General features: G+C 53.9%; 1 protein-coding gene across 1 annotated transcript in view; it reads right to left on the reverse strand.

The window, feature by feature from the left end:
• Positions 1-597: 597 nt before the first annotated feature.
• TMPRSS2 (transmembrane serine protease 2) overlaps positions 598-14,154 on the reverse strand; it is a 63,505-nt gene continuing 49,948 nt past the window's right edge. Inside the window, exons 6-14 of the mRNA XM_033856384.2 lie at positions 13,113-13,239; positions 11,835-11,945; positions 8,118-8,161; positions 6,930-7,101; positions 5,227-5,402; positions 4,449-4,544; positions 2,315-2,457; positions 1,742-1,894; positions 598-624 (exon numbers count right to left, since the gene is read on the reverse strand). Coding sequence (XP_033712275.2) covers positions 598-624; positions 1,742-1,894; positions 2,315-2,457; positions 4,449-4,544; positions 5,227-5,402; positions 6,930-7,101; positions 8,118-8,161; positions 11,835-11,945; positions 13,113-13,239 — 1,049 coding nt within the window. The remainder of the gene's footprint in view (positions 625-1,741; positions 1,895-2,314; positions 2,458-4,448; positions 4,545-5,226; positions 5,403-6,929; positions 7,102-8,117; positions 8,162-11,834; positions 11,946-13,112; positions 13,240-14,154) is intronic.

Here is a 14,154-nt window from a genome sequence, read left to right on the forward strand (position 1 = left end):
CTCCCCTGTCGGACGAGGGGCGCGGCAGTGTACACCCGGGGTGGGGGAGGCCGTGTGGCCTGCAGAGAACTGTGGAGCGTGCCAAAGACAGACAGGTTCACTATTTAATAAAAACGAAAGGACCTGGGAATCATTTCTAAAAATACATCATGCACAGGGATTAAAAATCAGCCCCTTCGGGCTTCCCTGGTGGCGCAGTGGTTGAGAGTCCGCCTGCCGATGCAGGGGACACGGGTTCGTGCCCCGGTCCGGGAAGATCCCACATGCCGCAGAGCGGATGGGCCCGTGAGCCATGGCCGCTGAGCCTGCGCGTCCGGAGCCTGTGCTCCGCAACGGGAGAGGCCACAGCAGTGAGAGGCCCGCGTACCGCAAAAAAAAAAAAAAAAAAAAAAAAAAATCAGCCCCTTCATTTTCTTGTGAAATGGTGTCAAGGACCCAGGCTGTATGGATTAGCTGTTTGCCTGTTCAAAAAGGAAAAAGAAACGATGTTATTTTCTTGAGACAAACAAAGGTAGAAAATTATTTTTTCCCCTAAATGAACGTGAGGCCCTTATACACCAATGAGTAAGCTTAATAAGACAAAGGGATATTGTTTTTCTACAGCATGAAGGTCAAGGGGTTAGGCTGACAGTGGAGGACAGCATGTGCAAAGGCCCTGAGGCATAAGGGGGAACGGGGTGTGTAGGGATCCAATCATTCAGCACAGCTGGGACACAGGCCTCTGTGGGCAAACCGAGTGTGACCTTAGCCACTGAAAGACGTCAAGTGTCTAATTGTCCTGCTTTCTACCACTTTCTCTGCTGCCACCCAGCCCTCTCACTCCCCGCTCTGGCCGTGCTGAGCCACCGGCGGTACCTTAACACACCTTGCCCGTTTGCTCTCTCATCCTGGACGGACAGTCTCCCCCTGGCCTGGCTCACCTCCCTCAACGTGTCCGGGCTGCCTTCTCCTCCCAGCCCCACCGCAGCCCCCCCAGCTTCCCTCTACCACATAGCCCCCGGCGGGCCAGAGGGAGTCATCTATTTCCAGCACTCGGCCCTTTCTGGGGCGGGGACTAGATGGGCCCCGTGGCCACTTGAAGGTGTTAGGTCCTACGGTTTCAATCTGGGGAGATGCAGGCCGGACCTCATTGGGCAATGCCCTCTGGTTCTGCACCTGGGTACCTTTGGAGACTTGAGAGGGGACAGAATAGAACTTTTTCTTCCACCAGGAGCCAACCCCTAGAAGAAGCCGAAATCTGTGGGCTCTGCCAGTCCCGAGGCCCGTGAGGTGGACCCAGGATCCAGGCAGAGCACAAGGACTGGGCTCCGTTATGCACCACAGGCCAGGTCGGGAGCCCCTGGGATCTTTCCCCACCTTATCACCTCTCCTTGTACCAGAGAACCCCAGCTGCTCCCCGGCCCCAGGGCATACTCGATAGCCCGGAAAAGGACAGGGCAGAGGCACGGCTGGCTGACCTGCCTCTCCCTGCTCTCTGCCCATCCACCAGAAGTTTGACTCAACGACGTCTGGGTGGGTAAACAGAACCACCTGAGCCAGAACCGAGCGTGGTCAGAGCACAAGGAAGCCCATCACAGTCAGCTCTGGACCCTACAAAGCTGAGCCCCAGACGTTTTCACCCAAACACCAGTGGTGGGCCCTGGACAGTGGGGGAGGGGATGCCACCTGGCACGGGGACCACACCTCCTAGGCTTTGACACAGCGAAGCCAGAGAACCCAACGAGGAGGACGGGAAAGTTACCCTCATTTGTCGATAAATCCAGTCTGTAAACACGGTCACGTTTCCGTACACTCCCGGTCGGTAAGCCTTAGCGCAGCCAGACCCCCAGCTCGTGTCCCCAATCAGCCACCAGACGCTGCTCTTCAGAGTGACCAGAGGGCCTCCGCTGTCACCCTGGGGGACACAGCAGGTTACAGAGCAGAAGTGAAACCCCAGGCCGTACATCACAGAGGGCAAGGAGGTGGGGGTAATGGGAGGGGCTGCAGGTCTCCTCCAACGAGGTGACAGTAATATAGTGCCCCAAAGAGACTGCACCAGCGACGAATTGGCGTCTGCATCAGTTAATAGTTGCCAAATCAATGGCTGTCCATATTTTTAAATAGTCAAAAGACTTATTTCTGTGACACTTCGACCACATAGCGCCTTCCGGAGGAAGCAGCGGCGTGCATCGTTGGGGGTACCAGGGCTTTCGCACTGTCCATGGCCGTCACTTCCCACGGCCGCCCCCGGGCCCCAGGTGGGGGAGGAGGCGCTCCTCACGGGCCCCCTGGGAGCCGGCCAAGGCCCAGAGGCCGAACGCAAGCTGGTCATCACCTGGCAGGAGTCGACGGTTCCCTGCAGGTACCCCGCGCAGATCATGGCCGGCGTGATGAGGTCACTGTACACCTGCTTGCTGTCGCACCGCCAGGGCTCGATGAGCTGCACCATCGCCGCGTTCAGCCTATCCGAGGTTTTCCCTGCAACAGAGGATGGCCTGGCTTTCCCAGGAAGCCTGGACTCCCTCCCGGGGGGTGTGGAGAGACAGCCACGCCCTTCCTCCCATACTGGCTCCTGGAACACCGGGGTATCTTCCAGCTGCTGGGGTCTGTGTGTAAAGCGGCTCCAGATTGGGTTTGGTAGCAGACTGCCTGCCTCTGGGGCTGGGGAGCTCCGCCTGTGTCCTAGACTCATCCTCTCCCATCACCTGTGTCCTAGAATCATCCTCTCCCATCACCTGTGTCCTAGAATCATCCTCTCCCATCACCCAGCCACTTGGTTCCCTGGGGTCAGCTTTCCTCCTTCCTTGCTCCCTCTTCTCTGGACCGTTCCCAGGGCCACCGGAGGAGCCCTGTGTTTCCACCTCAAACACCCGACTGTCCTCAACCCCACACGACCCTTCACTCTCTGACCATCTGCCCTCGGCTGCCAGCAGGTGGAAACTTCCTAGACGCTCGCTGGGACTTGCACTCTATGTCTCCCAGTTGCTACCTGGATGTCTTCTGGGCCCTCTCCTAGAGGGCTCCTCCACCCAAAGCCATACCGCACCCCGCCCCCCGTCCTCCGGACTCGGGAAATGGTCCCACCACCCACCGGGGGGCTCGCGTCACAGCTGGAAGCCGCCTTCCTGTGACTCTCTGCTCTTTCTCTGCTGACACTCCATCCATCAGCAGCTCTGAAGGCTCTGTCCCAAACGTGCTCCCACCCCCACCCCACCCCCACCCCCCGTCTGAGCCGCCTTCTTGTCTCGGAGGACACAGCACTGGTCCCCTCACCGTGCTGTTCCGTCTGCCCTCACCCCCAACCCTGCCGTGACTCCCTACACAGCTCTCAGATCAAGTCACTCCAATATCCTCATTATAGCCTACAAGGCCCTATGCGACCTGGCCCCAGGCTGCCCCCTCACCCCGGCTCATCGTGCCCTGGCCACACTGGCCCTTCTGTTCGTAAGACACTCTAGTCATGCAGATCTTAGCTCAAATGTCGCCTTCCCTGACCACCGCTCGCTGTCGCAAACCTCCGCTGTTTGAAAGCACCTAGTTCAGTTATTCCTTTCCTGTCTGAGCACATCCTGCCCCGAGACATCCATAGGAGAATGTGAAGCTCCTGTGGGTAGAGATTTCTGTCCCATTTTGTTCACTGCTGCATTCCCAGCTCTTGGCCGGTGCTCCACAAACTGTGGCTGACTTTCCCTTTTGTCTTGGATGCTGGGAAACCTTGCTCACACCTGGAAGGCTCAATCCAGGAGCTTTCTTTAGACCAGATGCCAGGACACCCAGGGCCACCGACATCTCCCCTACCCCTCCCAACCACCCCGCCCTTGAGCTATTCACCCACCGTGCTTTAAAAGATCCTTGGAGGTGTGCCCTAAACACTTTTGGAAGGATGTAAACAATATATAAATGCACGACTAAGCCCATCCAGTGCTCCCTAAGAATGCAACAGCAAGGATCCCTTCATTTGAAAAACGTTATCTGAGATGAAAGCAAATTATAACTGAAGGCAGCTGGGCCAGCCTGCGTCAGGAGGGTCTAGTGCCTCTTCCCACTCTGTGGTGTCAGGGCAGGAGGACAAAGCCTCTGGCGCCTGCAGCTGGCATTGCCGGTCACACAAGCCCATCCTCACCGAGTCCGTTATCACTCAGCCATCAAAGGCAGGCAGACTTCCGGGCGGCCTGTTAGCGACCATGGGGTACAAACATGGGGGCCGTGTGCCCCTCACACGGTGGCCTTCACCCTTCAAAAACCAGTTTCCACACATTGTTCCATTTGGTCTTAATAAGGGCATGGGGTAGGTAGGGCAGCTAGGATTTTCCCATCTAGCACGTGGGGAAACAGGCAAAAAGACTGGGCGAACTGCCCAAAGTCGTCAAATCACTTAGTGGTAGAACCAGGATCAAAACCTAGACCTCCCGCTTCAGAACCCAGTGATCTGCTCCTGAGACCCGCAGATCCCCTGCTGGGAGCCTCACCTTTCTCGTAGGTGGACCCCCACCCGGAAATCCAGCAGGCCTGTGTCGGTTCCAGCATCATGCCCGGGTTGGGCAGACACACTGGTTTCACTCTGTCTGTTCCAAGAAGGGAAAACAGCGTGAGCGGGTCTGGTCTAACTGAAGGCCTCCGGCGACGGTGTCCACCTGGATCTTCCCTGGGCCTGGGACCACCAGCCTCCTGCCCAGGGAGACTTCTGGGTTCCAGTGTGTCCTGGCATGCCCTTTCCTGCCCCTGCCAGGACCCTCCTTCTAACAGGCAAGACGCCCCCCTCTGAAAGTTAGGGTTTCGGAGGATTGAAGATCGACAGTCCTGTGACGCAAAGAGTTGACACTGGACGTGGTAGGGCTGCATCGGACTCAATTGATAAGGATGGAGGTAAGTGATTAGCAATTTATAATTAAACTCACAACAGGTGCAATTGCAAACCAGCACCAAGTGAAGTCTGACCCACCAGATGCTGACTAGGAAACAACTTTTCTAGACGTTCACGTGTGCTGATTAAGTCGCCACCGTGCCGAGGAGGAAAAGTGCCGCAGTGAACGCATCCCTCAGTGGCCAAAGGCACATTTTGGGGTGACTCGGCCTCTACTGAGCCCTCTTCTAGCAGCCAACCCCTCCCCTGGCTCCACACGCTACAACTCAGTGCAACTTCCTTCCTTCTGGACATCACAGCACATTTTATTTCCAGTCAACCTCTCCTTAAGATGCGGTCAAAACCGTTCACGTACCCCGGGCTGCAGGAACGCCGCTACGCACCGTTAAAAGTCAGAGGCGTCTGCAGCTTCATAAGAGCGATGTCGTTGTTCTTGGTCTTGGAATCGTAATTCGGGTGGGAAATCACTTTTGCTACTCGGTATCCGTTTCCATAGAACATGAAAGATTGTCTCAAAATTCCTGCAAAGGCCGTCCAAATCTTGGGATTGTTAAGAGGTCTGGAAGACAGACGTGAACACCGCTCAGCGTGTCAGAACCACAAACACGAAACGCTCATTCGACGGCCTTCAAAAGCCATCCGCCCGAGCCAAGGTCTCCAAGGTGACGTGATTTGTCAAAAGCCGCGGGACAAGGCTGGCCAGGTGGTCTCAGGCCCCTCCCCCTCCGCACCCCACACAGCCCCCACTCCCCTCCTTTACCTCGTCAGTGAATCCGATTCCTTCCGTGCTTCCCCGCCAGCCTGCAAACCCTCGCGATTCCAAGAACGCTTATTCTTGAGCCTAAGTGCCTTCCTGAGGTTTGAAACCCCATTTCCAGCATGGCTGGGTCTAACTGACTTTTCTATGTTAGAGCATTTCCTGGCACACAGTAGGTGCTTAATAAGTGTGTACTGATGAACAGACTCTGAGTCTAATAGCCGTCCCGGCATTACCTTGATCTGGGTATTTCCCTTCTAAGAAAATCCTACAGCCCATGGAATACGGTGGATGGAAGGAAAGGAATGCTCTTGGGTAATAAACACTGCTTTCTTCAACCATACAACAGCCCGTGGAGCAGCACACCTGTCTTACAGGTGCAGATGCTACAGGCAGCCACCTCGAGGGGGCTGTCTGAAGCCACTGAGCCAGAGAACGGGCAAGCCAGGCCCGGCCTCACTCTAAAGAAAAATAACTCTGATGAGTGAGGCTTTTTCAAAATAGCCATGTGACCAAAACACACACAAAAACACAAAAAAACCCTCCACGTTTAAGAAAAAAGGAGGGGGAATAGTATCTTCTACAAAAGCTAACACCGTAAATGATGGCTACCCTTGCCCCTCTCCACCCCCCTGTATGGGCAATGCTGTGGCCCAGGGTGTTTAATGGACCACAGAGGACCTTCCTGCATGGCAGTGTGAGGTCTGAGTGTCTTTGAGTGCATCCTCTCTGGGGATGAGCACCCAGGGGACACCAGGCCTCCCAAGAGGGCGGGGGCCTCAGGAAAAGTGGGACAGAGCTGAGAAGACTGTGGGCTAGAAGGAGTTCTTTTTTTTTTTTTTTATAAATTTATTTATTTTTGGCTGAGTTGGGTCTTTGTTGCTGTGCACGGGCTTTCTCTAGTTGTGGCGCACGGGCTCTAGAGCGCAGGCTCAGTAGTTGTGGCGCACGGGCTTAGCTGCTCCGCGGCATGTGGGATCTTCCCAGACCAGGGCTCGAACCTGTGCCCCCTGCATTGGCAGCCGGATTCTTAGCCACTGCGCCACCAGGGAAGCCCCTAGAAGGAGTTCTGATCACAGCATCACCCCAGCCCCACACTGCATCCCTGCGCCAGACCCCACGAGTAATGGACGCACGCTTAAGGGATGGGCTTGGCCACGCGCTGCACGAGTCATTTGACCCTCCCAGCGAGGCAACGACCTGGGCGCCCTTAGAATCCCCGCGTGTCCACAAGGAAACCGGAACTCGAAGGACTCCGAGACTTCACTCCAGGCCGCAGGGCCCAGAGCCTCCGCCTCCCAACCCGGGACCCGCCCCCGCGGGACTTACTCCTCCACGCAGTGGGCGGCGGTCACGATCCACTCGGGGGTGATGATGGAGCCTCCGCAGACGTGGGTGCCCTGCACGTGCAGGCTGACCTGCCAGGGCCAGTCCCCCGGGGCAGCGCTCGATCCGCCCACGATCCGGCTCTGGCGTCTCGTCTTCCCGGAGACCCCGCACTCTGAGGGCGACAAGCACAGCGCGGCCGGCCGGTGAGCGAAGCAGGGCCGCCCGCTCCCAGCCACCTGACGCCTGTCACACCCGGTGCCCAGACGGCCCCCAGCCCGAGGGTCCTGTCTGGCCGGAGGGTGACTGTTGTCTGTTCTTGTTCCTGTTTGTTTGGGGTCCGACTTTCCGAGAATGTGTCCTGGTCTCTTTGCGTTGGGGGGTGGGGTGAGAGGAGGTGCTTCCTCCCCCTCCCCCCAGGAAGCACCACTTCTGCTGGCACTGGGTGCCCCTGTTCCTTGGCACTTGTGCGATTCCATCGGCGTCTCCCGTACACCAGGTGGGGGGCCTGGATAACAAAGGCCCTGGCACCCCCTCGAATGCTCAGAGGCCCCAAGATTCCCGAACAGAGCTAAAGAGGCTTTTCTCACGTGTGCTGCCCTCAAGCTGCCAGGAGGTGGATGGCGGCGCGTGCGCGGGAAGGCAGGGCAGGCACCTGCTTTCTCTGGACCTAAAGAAGCTTGAGCCAGCCTGGGTGGGAAGGTACCAGCGGGACCACTGGGGCATGCGTCCACCTAGGGGCATCTGCTAGCTTCAGCTGTTCAGACTGAAAAGCCAAGCTTCAGGCCTGAGACCCAAATGGGAACAGGATGGGGCTGTCCCAGAGAAGGGGGCGCAGGGACAGTGTCCTCCATACCAGTAGAAGGTTTGGAAACTATAATCCAAACACAGGGGCGGGGACACGCACAGGCGTCCAGCTCCAGCGCGCGGATGCCCTAGAGTGTGGCCCCGGCAGTTTCTTGAGCTCTCCCGTCCCCATGGGACAGCTGCTTCTTGGACTTGAGGCTGAAGGCGTCTCAAGTGCATCAGAATTCAAGAAAGGAGCCCCTTGGGCAGAGTGCTGGGCACGTCCTGACCTGTTACCCCACCTTATCTCTCCACATCCCCCAGAGACACAGGGAGATACATTTCTGTAAGTACCAAATGTTTCTTATTTTAGAAACACAAAAAGGAAAACCAAGAATCACTTACCTATACAGCGTAAAGAAACCACTGTTTTTGAAGAACAGACATCACTACAAAAGAAGAGGGGAAAATTCTGGTCACTCTAACAAACGAGACACTTGATTCTCAAAATGCTTAGAAATAAATATTTTCTTCTACTGTTCTCACTCTCTGCCTCCCCAGACATAGAAGAGTCCACAGTTGAAGACTTGAATAAGGAAAGTAAATCTATATACATAGGGGACGGTAGTAAAGAGCAGACACTGAATCAAAGTGCAGGGGTCAAATCCAAGCTGTGTGACCTTGGACAAGCTTCCTAACCTCTCTGTGCCTCAATTTCCCCATCTGCAGAATGGGCTAATATAGTACCAACTCATAGGGTGGTTGTGAAGATAAGCACACATCATATCAGCTGTTATTAGTTTTCCTTGGGATTTAAAACGATCCTGTAATTTTGTCAGGAAGACGTTCGTAAACTTCCAGATTCCTATAACTGCTTTACGTTTACTGCACAGGAAACTATACAGTCAATCATTTGCCTGGAACAGAAGAAAAGTTACTCCTTTGGGGGGCAGACATTCAGGTTACCTGTGAAAAAGAAACAACCAATGCGTTCCACCGTGTACGGAATTTTCCCCCAAGAGGCTGAGGAGAAGAGAAACAGCCCTGACACCCTCATGTTCGAACCTAGCCACATTCTGTTGAACGTAAACAGCTCCCAGGGCATCCACATGGGGCCAGACCACTGTTACATGATGGATCAGGACGCGGGCGCGCCCACTGCACGATCCCATGAGCCTGGTCCAAGCCACACGGTGACCAACAGGCCCCTATGCTGGCTGACACGAGTAGCCGCACTTCCCAGCCAATCCCAGCCATAGCCTGGCTTCATGCCTGCCACCCACCTTCTAAAAAAAAACAACCATTAAGGTACCAACTACAGAATCACCCTCACTTCCGGACAGCATCCAATGCAGGGCAAAGCCCTGCTTCCTGGAACCTTCCCCAAAAGGACTCAACACAAGCCCACACCCTGTAATAAGTCCCTTCTCACCCGCTTCCGTGGAGACACCCACAGTTCCAGGACAAGGCATGTCCCGGCGGTCTCTGGCTGGGGGGCATTGGATGCCGAGAGAAGACATGTTCCCATTAAGAGAAGATGCTGTCTAAGGATCATAAGGGCATTCTCCTCTGCACACTGTGTAGCCACCGGCATCAGGGCGCAAAGGAGGCACTCAGACAAACCCTGCGAGGACTCAGGTACCAAAGAGCAACTTCTGAAAGCAAAGAGGAAAGCAGTTCTCCCACCTCACACCATGCATGCCGGGGACACCACATCCCAGGCAATGACCTTCTCTTCTTTCCTCCAAACCCAGCAGCCACCTTGTGAGTTACCAAGAGGTGGCAGCCTTTCCTCCCCTGCTCAGCCCTGATTCCATGTAACCAAAGACGATGACGAGACAGTCGGGGGCATTTACAAAGAGCCCAGGCAGCTGTGTTTAGTTCCTCGGGAGGGCAAACCACGGCCTGCTGTTTTGATGGGCACACCTGGCCGTGTGCACCCCTTCTCCTGGGCTCACCCTCTCACATTCCTGGGGACAGCCAGACCAGGTGCCCCAGGCAGAAGTCAGCCCCCCGGGCCACCAGGAATGCAAACCTGCTCCCAGCCTCCCACTCACACGGAAGGAGGGGAAGTGTGACCCGTCCATCCTCCCGTCAAGGCAGCATCTGGCACCTGGCCAGCAGGGAGGTGACGGCCTGCCTGGCCACCTGGGGATGGGAGATAGGGACCTGGGAGCTGAGGAGGACTTAAGCAAGAAGGACACCGTGTATCTTTCACGTTAAGGAACATTCGGATAGTAATGATCCTAGGAGGACCGCAACCATTTTCAACGTATGCAACACAAAGTGAGTAGCTCAAGTCCAGCCGTCTCCCCCACCCTCCGAAACAGCTAAACCATCAACCAGGGGACCAGCTCAGGTTCATTTCCACCCACCAGACGCACTGCGACCTGCCCAGCGCTGCGAGTATCCCTCCAGGTACAGGAAACATTGGTGCCCCAGACCAGCCGCTCGCTCCCAGGCCCACCCCTTGCACAGCATCCTCTGACACGATTGCTTGGGCTGGGGGACCAACCACCCCCGCTGCCTGGGGCTGAGGGGCTTCTTGGGAAGCAGGATTTCCAGTGTGAAACCGGCAGAGTCCTGGGCAAACCAGGATGAGTTGATCACCCCAGTGGGGACCCTGAGACATTCTTTTGGACTCCTAGACACACACCCTGACACACAGTAAGGTACATGTCTAATGTCCGGAGAGAGAAAAAAATCAGGAAAAAGGAATTTCAATTGTGCGATGTTACCCAATACCATGGAGGGCAGAGGGCAGAGGGCAGAGGGCAGAGGGCAGAGGGCACAAACAAGATGACAAATAGACCTTAGCCGCTTCCCTGGAATAAACCCAGAGCTGCTCAGAGGGACGGGTTCTACGTAAAGTCCAATCTCCTCCCCATGAGAAACTCAGACAAACCCGCAGGTGCAGCAGAGAAATCAAACTCTGGACAGTGATTCTCCCTGACGCCTCCTACTCATTCCCATTACACAATTCTTGAAAGGAAAGAGGAAATCACCGTGGCCAACAGGCACATGGAAAGATGCTCAACATCGCTAATTATTAGAGAAATGCAAATCAAAACTACAATGAGGTATCACCTCACACCAGTCAGAATGGCCATCATCAAAAAGTCTACAAATAAGGGCTTCCCTGGTGGCGCAGTGGTTGAGAGTCCGCCTGTCGATGCAGGGGACGCGGGTGCGTGCCCCGGTCCGGGAAGATACCACATTCCGCAGAGCGGCTGGGCCCGTGAGCCATGGCCGCTGAGCCTGCGCGTCCAGAGCCTGTGCTCCACAATGGGAGAGGCCACAGCAGGGAGAGGCCCGCATACCGCAAAAAAACAAAGTCTATAAATAACAAATGCTGGAGAGGTTGTGGAGATAAGGAAACCCTCCTACACTGTTGGTGGGAATGTAAGTTGGTGCAGCCACTATGGAGAACGGTATGGAGGTTCCTTAAGAAACTAAAAATAGAGCTACCATACGATCCAGCAATCTCACTCCTGGACATATTTCTGGACAAAACTACAATTCAATAACATACATGCACCCCAATGTGCATTGCAGCACTATTTACAGTAGTCAAGACATGGAAGCAACCTAAATGTCCATTGACAGAGGAATGGATGAAGAAGATGTGGTCCATACATACAAGGGAATATTACTCAGCCCTAATAAAGAATGAAATAATGCCACTTACAGTAACATGGATGGACCTAGAGATTATCGTACTAAGCAAAGTAAATCAGAAAGAGAAAGACAAATACCATATATCACTTATATGTGGAATCTAAAATATGACACAAATGACCTTATCTAAGAAACAAACTCACAGACATAGAGAATAGACCTGTGGTTGCCAAGCGGCAAGGGAGGTGGGGGAAGGATGGATTGGGAGTTTGGGATTAGCAGATGCAAACTAGTGTATATAGGATGGATAGGCAATAAGGACCTCCTGTATAGCACAGGGAACTATATTCAATATCCTGTAATAAACCATAATGGGAAAAGAATATGAAAAAGAATGTATATATAACTGAATCACTTTGCTATACAGTAGAAATTAACATAACATTGTAAATCAACTATATTCAATGAAATACATTTTTAAAAAGAAATCACCAAATTAAATACCTGTGGTAGAGTTTTTTATAGAGATCGATATTGTTGGCACTGACATTCAGCTTCATGAAGCTTGTGGCCCCGCTGTCATCCACTATTCCTTGGCTAGAAAAAAAACTATTCCTGAAAAAGACAGAAAATCTTATGTAAAATAATGGGTTTTGTTGTGAGCATTCGTAAATCCTATGTTATAGCTACATCAGAATATGACATTCTGGTTACGAGGAACAGCATAGCATTTGGGAAAACAAAAACACAACTTCCAGTCAAGTGACGCTGCGTTATAACTATCTTTCCACCCGATAAGCCTGAAGTGTCAGGGAAATGTCCTCCATCAGTCGTGTTTCTAATCTAATCTGGATTAGGATAAAGAAGCAGTAAGAATAAGGGTGTGTGAGTACCTATAATGTAACAAAATTACACCTGTTCAAATGCTCCCAGTGATAAAATACAGACCCTGAACCGTGATGGGGCCTCACCTACGTCATTCCCAGTGACGTACGCTGCAATTGGGGGCTGGCATTTTGAAGTATTTCACTAGCTAAGATGCCAGCTTTCTTATCAAGTGGTAATTCACTTTGAAAACTGGCATAAAGGCAACACACTAGAATTGCACAGAATTTACACGGTGACACCCCCAAGGAAGAGACGGTGGCAATGAAATCGCACAGCCTTTCCCTGAGAGGCCAGACGGCTGCCACGCATTGACAAGGATGGTCTGGCGTGTCCCTGGCTGGAATCCTGAGGAGGGGGCACTCCCACCCCCCTCTCCCACCTCCTCTGGTGGCTGCATGAGGAATGAATTCTCTAACGGATAAATCTGTTGATCAGCTCTCTTCTCTTCAAAGGCCTCCAGCGCCTTCCGCACTCACGCAGTGAAGGTTATGCAGATCTGTTCTCTCCAGACCTTCCCTGCAGCCCTCCCCTCTCGCTACCACCCAGGAGGTGAGTGGAGTCAAGGCTTCGACCCTGCCTGGGGGCTCCTTAGGAAATGAGTCACCCAAGGCCCTTGGCCAGCACCCTGGACCCTGGTGACCGCAGAACTGGACAGCCTCGAGGAACCAGGAGCTGATGGAGGCCCCAGAGGCAGGGCTGGGGATGCCGTGGAGGGGGATGGGGCAGTGTGTTGCCCACGGTCCCCTGCCGGCTTCCTGGAGCGGCTTTAGAAAGGAGACAAAGGCTCGCGGTGCCCCTGTGTTGGCGCTTCCAGGGAGGGACAGAGAGAAGCACTGATCTTATGTCTCTGCGCCTGTCACCATCATCACGGAGGCCACGGGGCTCGGAACTCACGGGTAGCCCATGTCCTGGCACGCTGCTCTCCCGTAGTTGTCACTCCAGTCATCCTGGCACACGGGGTGCCAGGACTTCCTCTGAGCTGAGTACACCTGAAGGATGAAGTTGGGTCCGTAGAGGCGAACTGCAGGAAGGGAGATTCTGGTGAGTCTCAAACCATCGTCCTGTCCGCCACATAAGCCCCACCTTCCCTGGGACACAGAGGCCCTGGGACCCAGAGGCAGGGCTGGGCTCCCTCTTCCCAAGGCACCAGCTACACATGAGAGGTGCCGAGAATCCAGCCTTTCCCCGCAAAATATGCCCTTCACCCACAAGAACTGAAAACAGGTATTCAGACAAAAGGGAACACTGTACACAAATGTTCGTGAAAGCATTATCCACAAGAGCCGAAAGGTGGAAACAACCCAAATGTCCATCTACCGATGAATGCTCAAAATGTGGTCCATTCGCATAATGCAGTATTATTTGTTCATGAAAGGGGATGAAACACTGACACAATACAGCACCCACGACATTCTGCTGAGTGAAAGAGGCCAGACACAAAGGCTCACACACTGTATGATCCCATTTCTGTGAAACGTCTAGAGAAGGACATCTATAGAGACTGAAAGTAGATTAGTGGTTGCTCAGGGCCTGGCATCTGGGGCTCATTCTGCTGTGGAATGACCCGCCTTGGTCTGATCACTTCCTACTGCTTCTGTGATGAGTGATTCCACACACCATGTGAGTGGATAAGCCAACTGGAGGACATCTAGACAATGCATTACGATTCAACACTAGAAAGAACTGAGCTCTCAGGCCACGAAGAGACGTGGAGGAAGCTTAAAGGCACATCATTCAGTGAAAGAAGCATCTGAAAGGGTTCCAATTCTAAGATACTTGGGGAAAGGCGAAACCATGGAGACGGTAGGCAGATCAGTGGTTACTCGGGGCTGGGGAGTAAGGGATGAACAAGTAGGGCACAGAGGATTTTTAGGGCAGTGAAACTACTCTGTATGACACTGTCATGGTGGACACATGTTAGACATCTGTCCAAACC

Source organism: Tursiops truncatus, chromosome 4 (genome assembly GCF_011762595.2).
Source record: "Tursiops truncatus isolate mTurTru1 chromosome 4, mTurTru1.mat.Y, whole genome shotgun sequence".
In the NCBI taxonomy this organism is placed as follows: Eukaryota; Metazoa; Chordata; class Mammalia; order Artiodactyla; family Delphinidae; genus Tursiops; species Tursiops truncatus.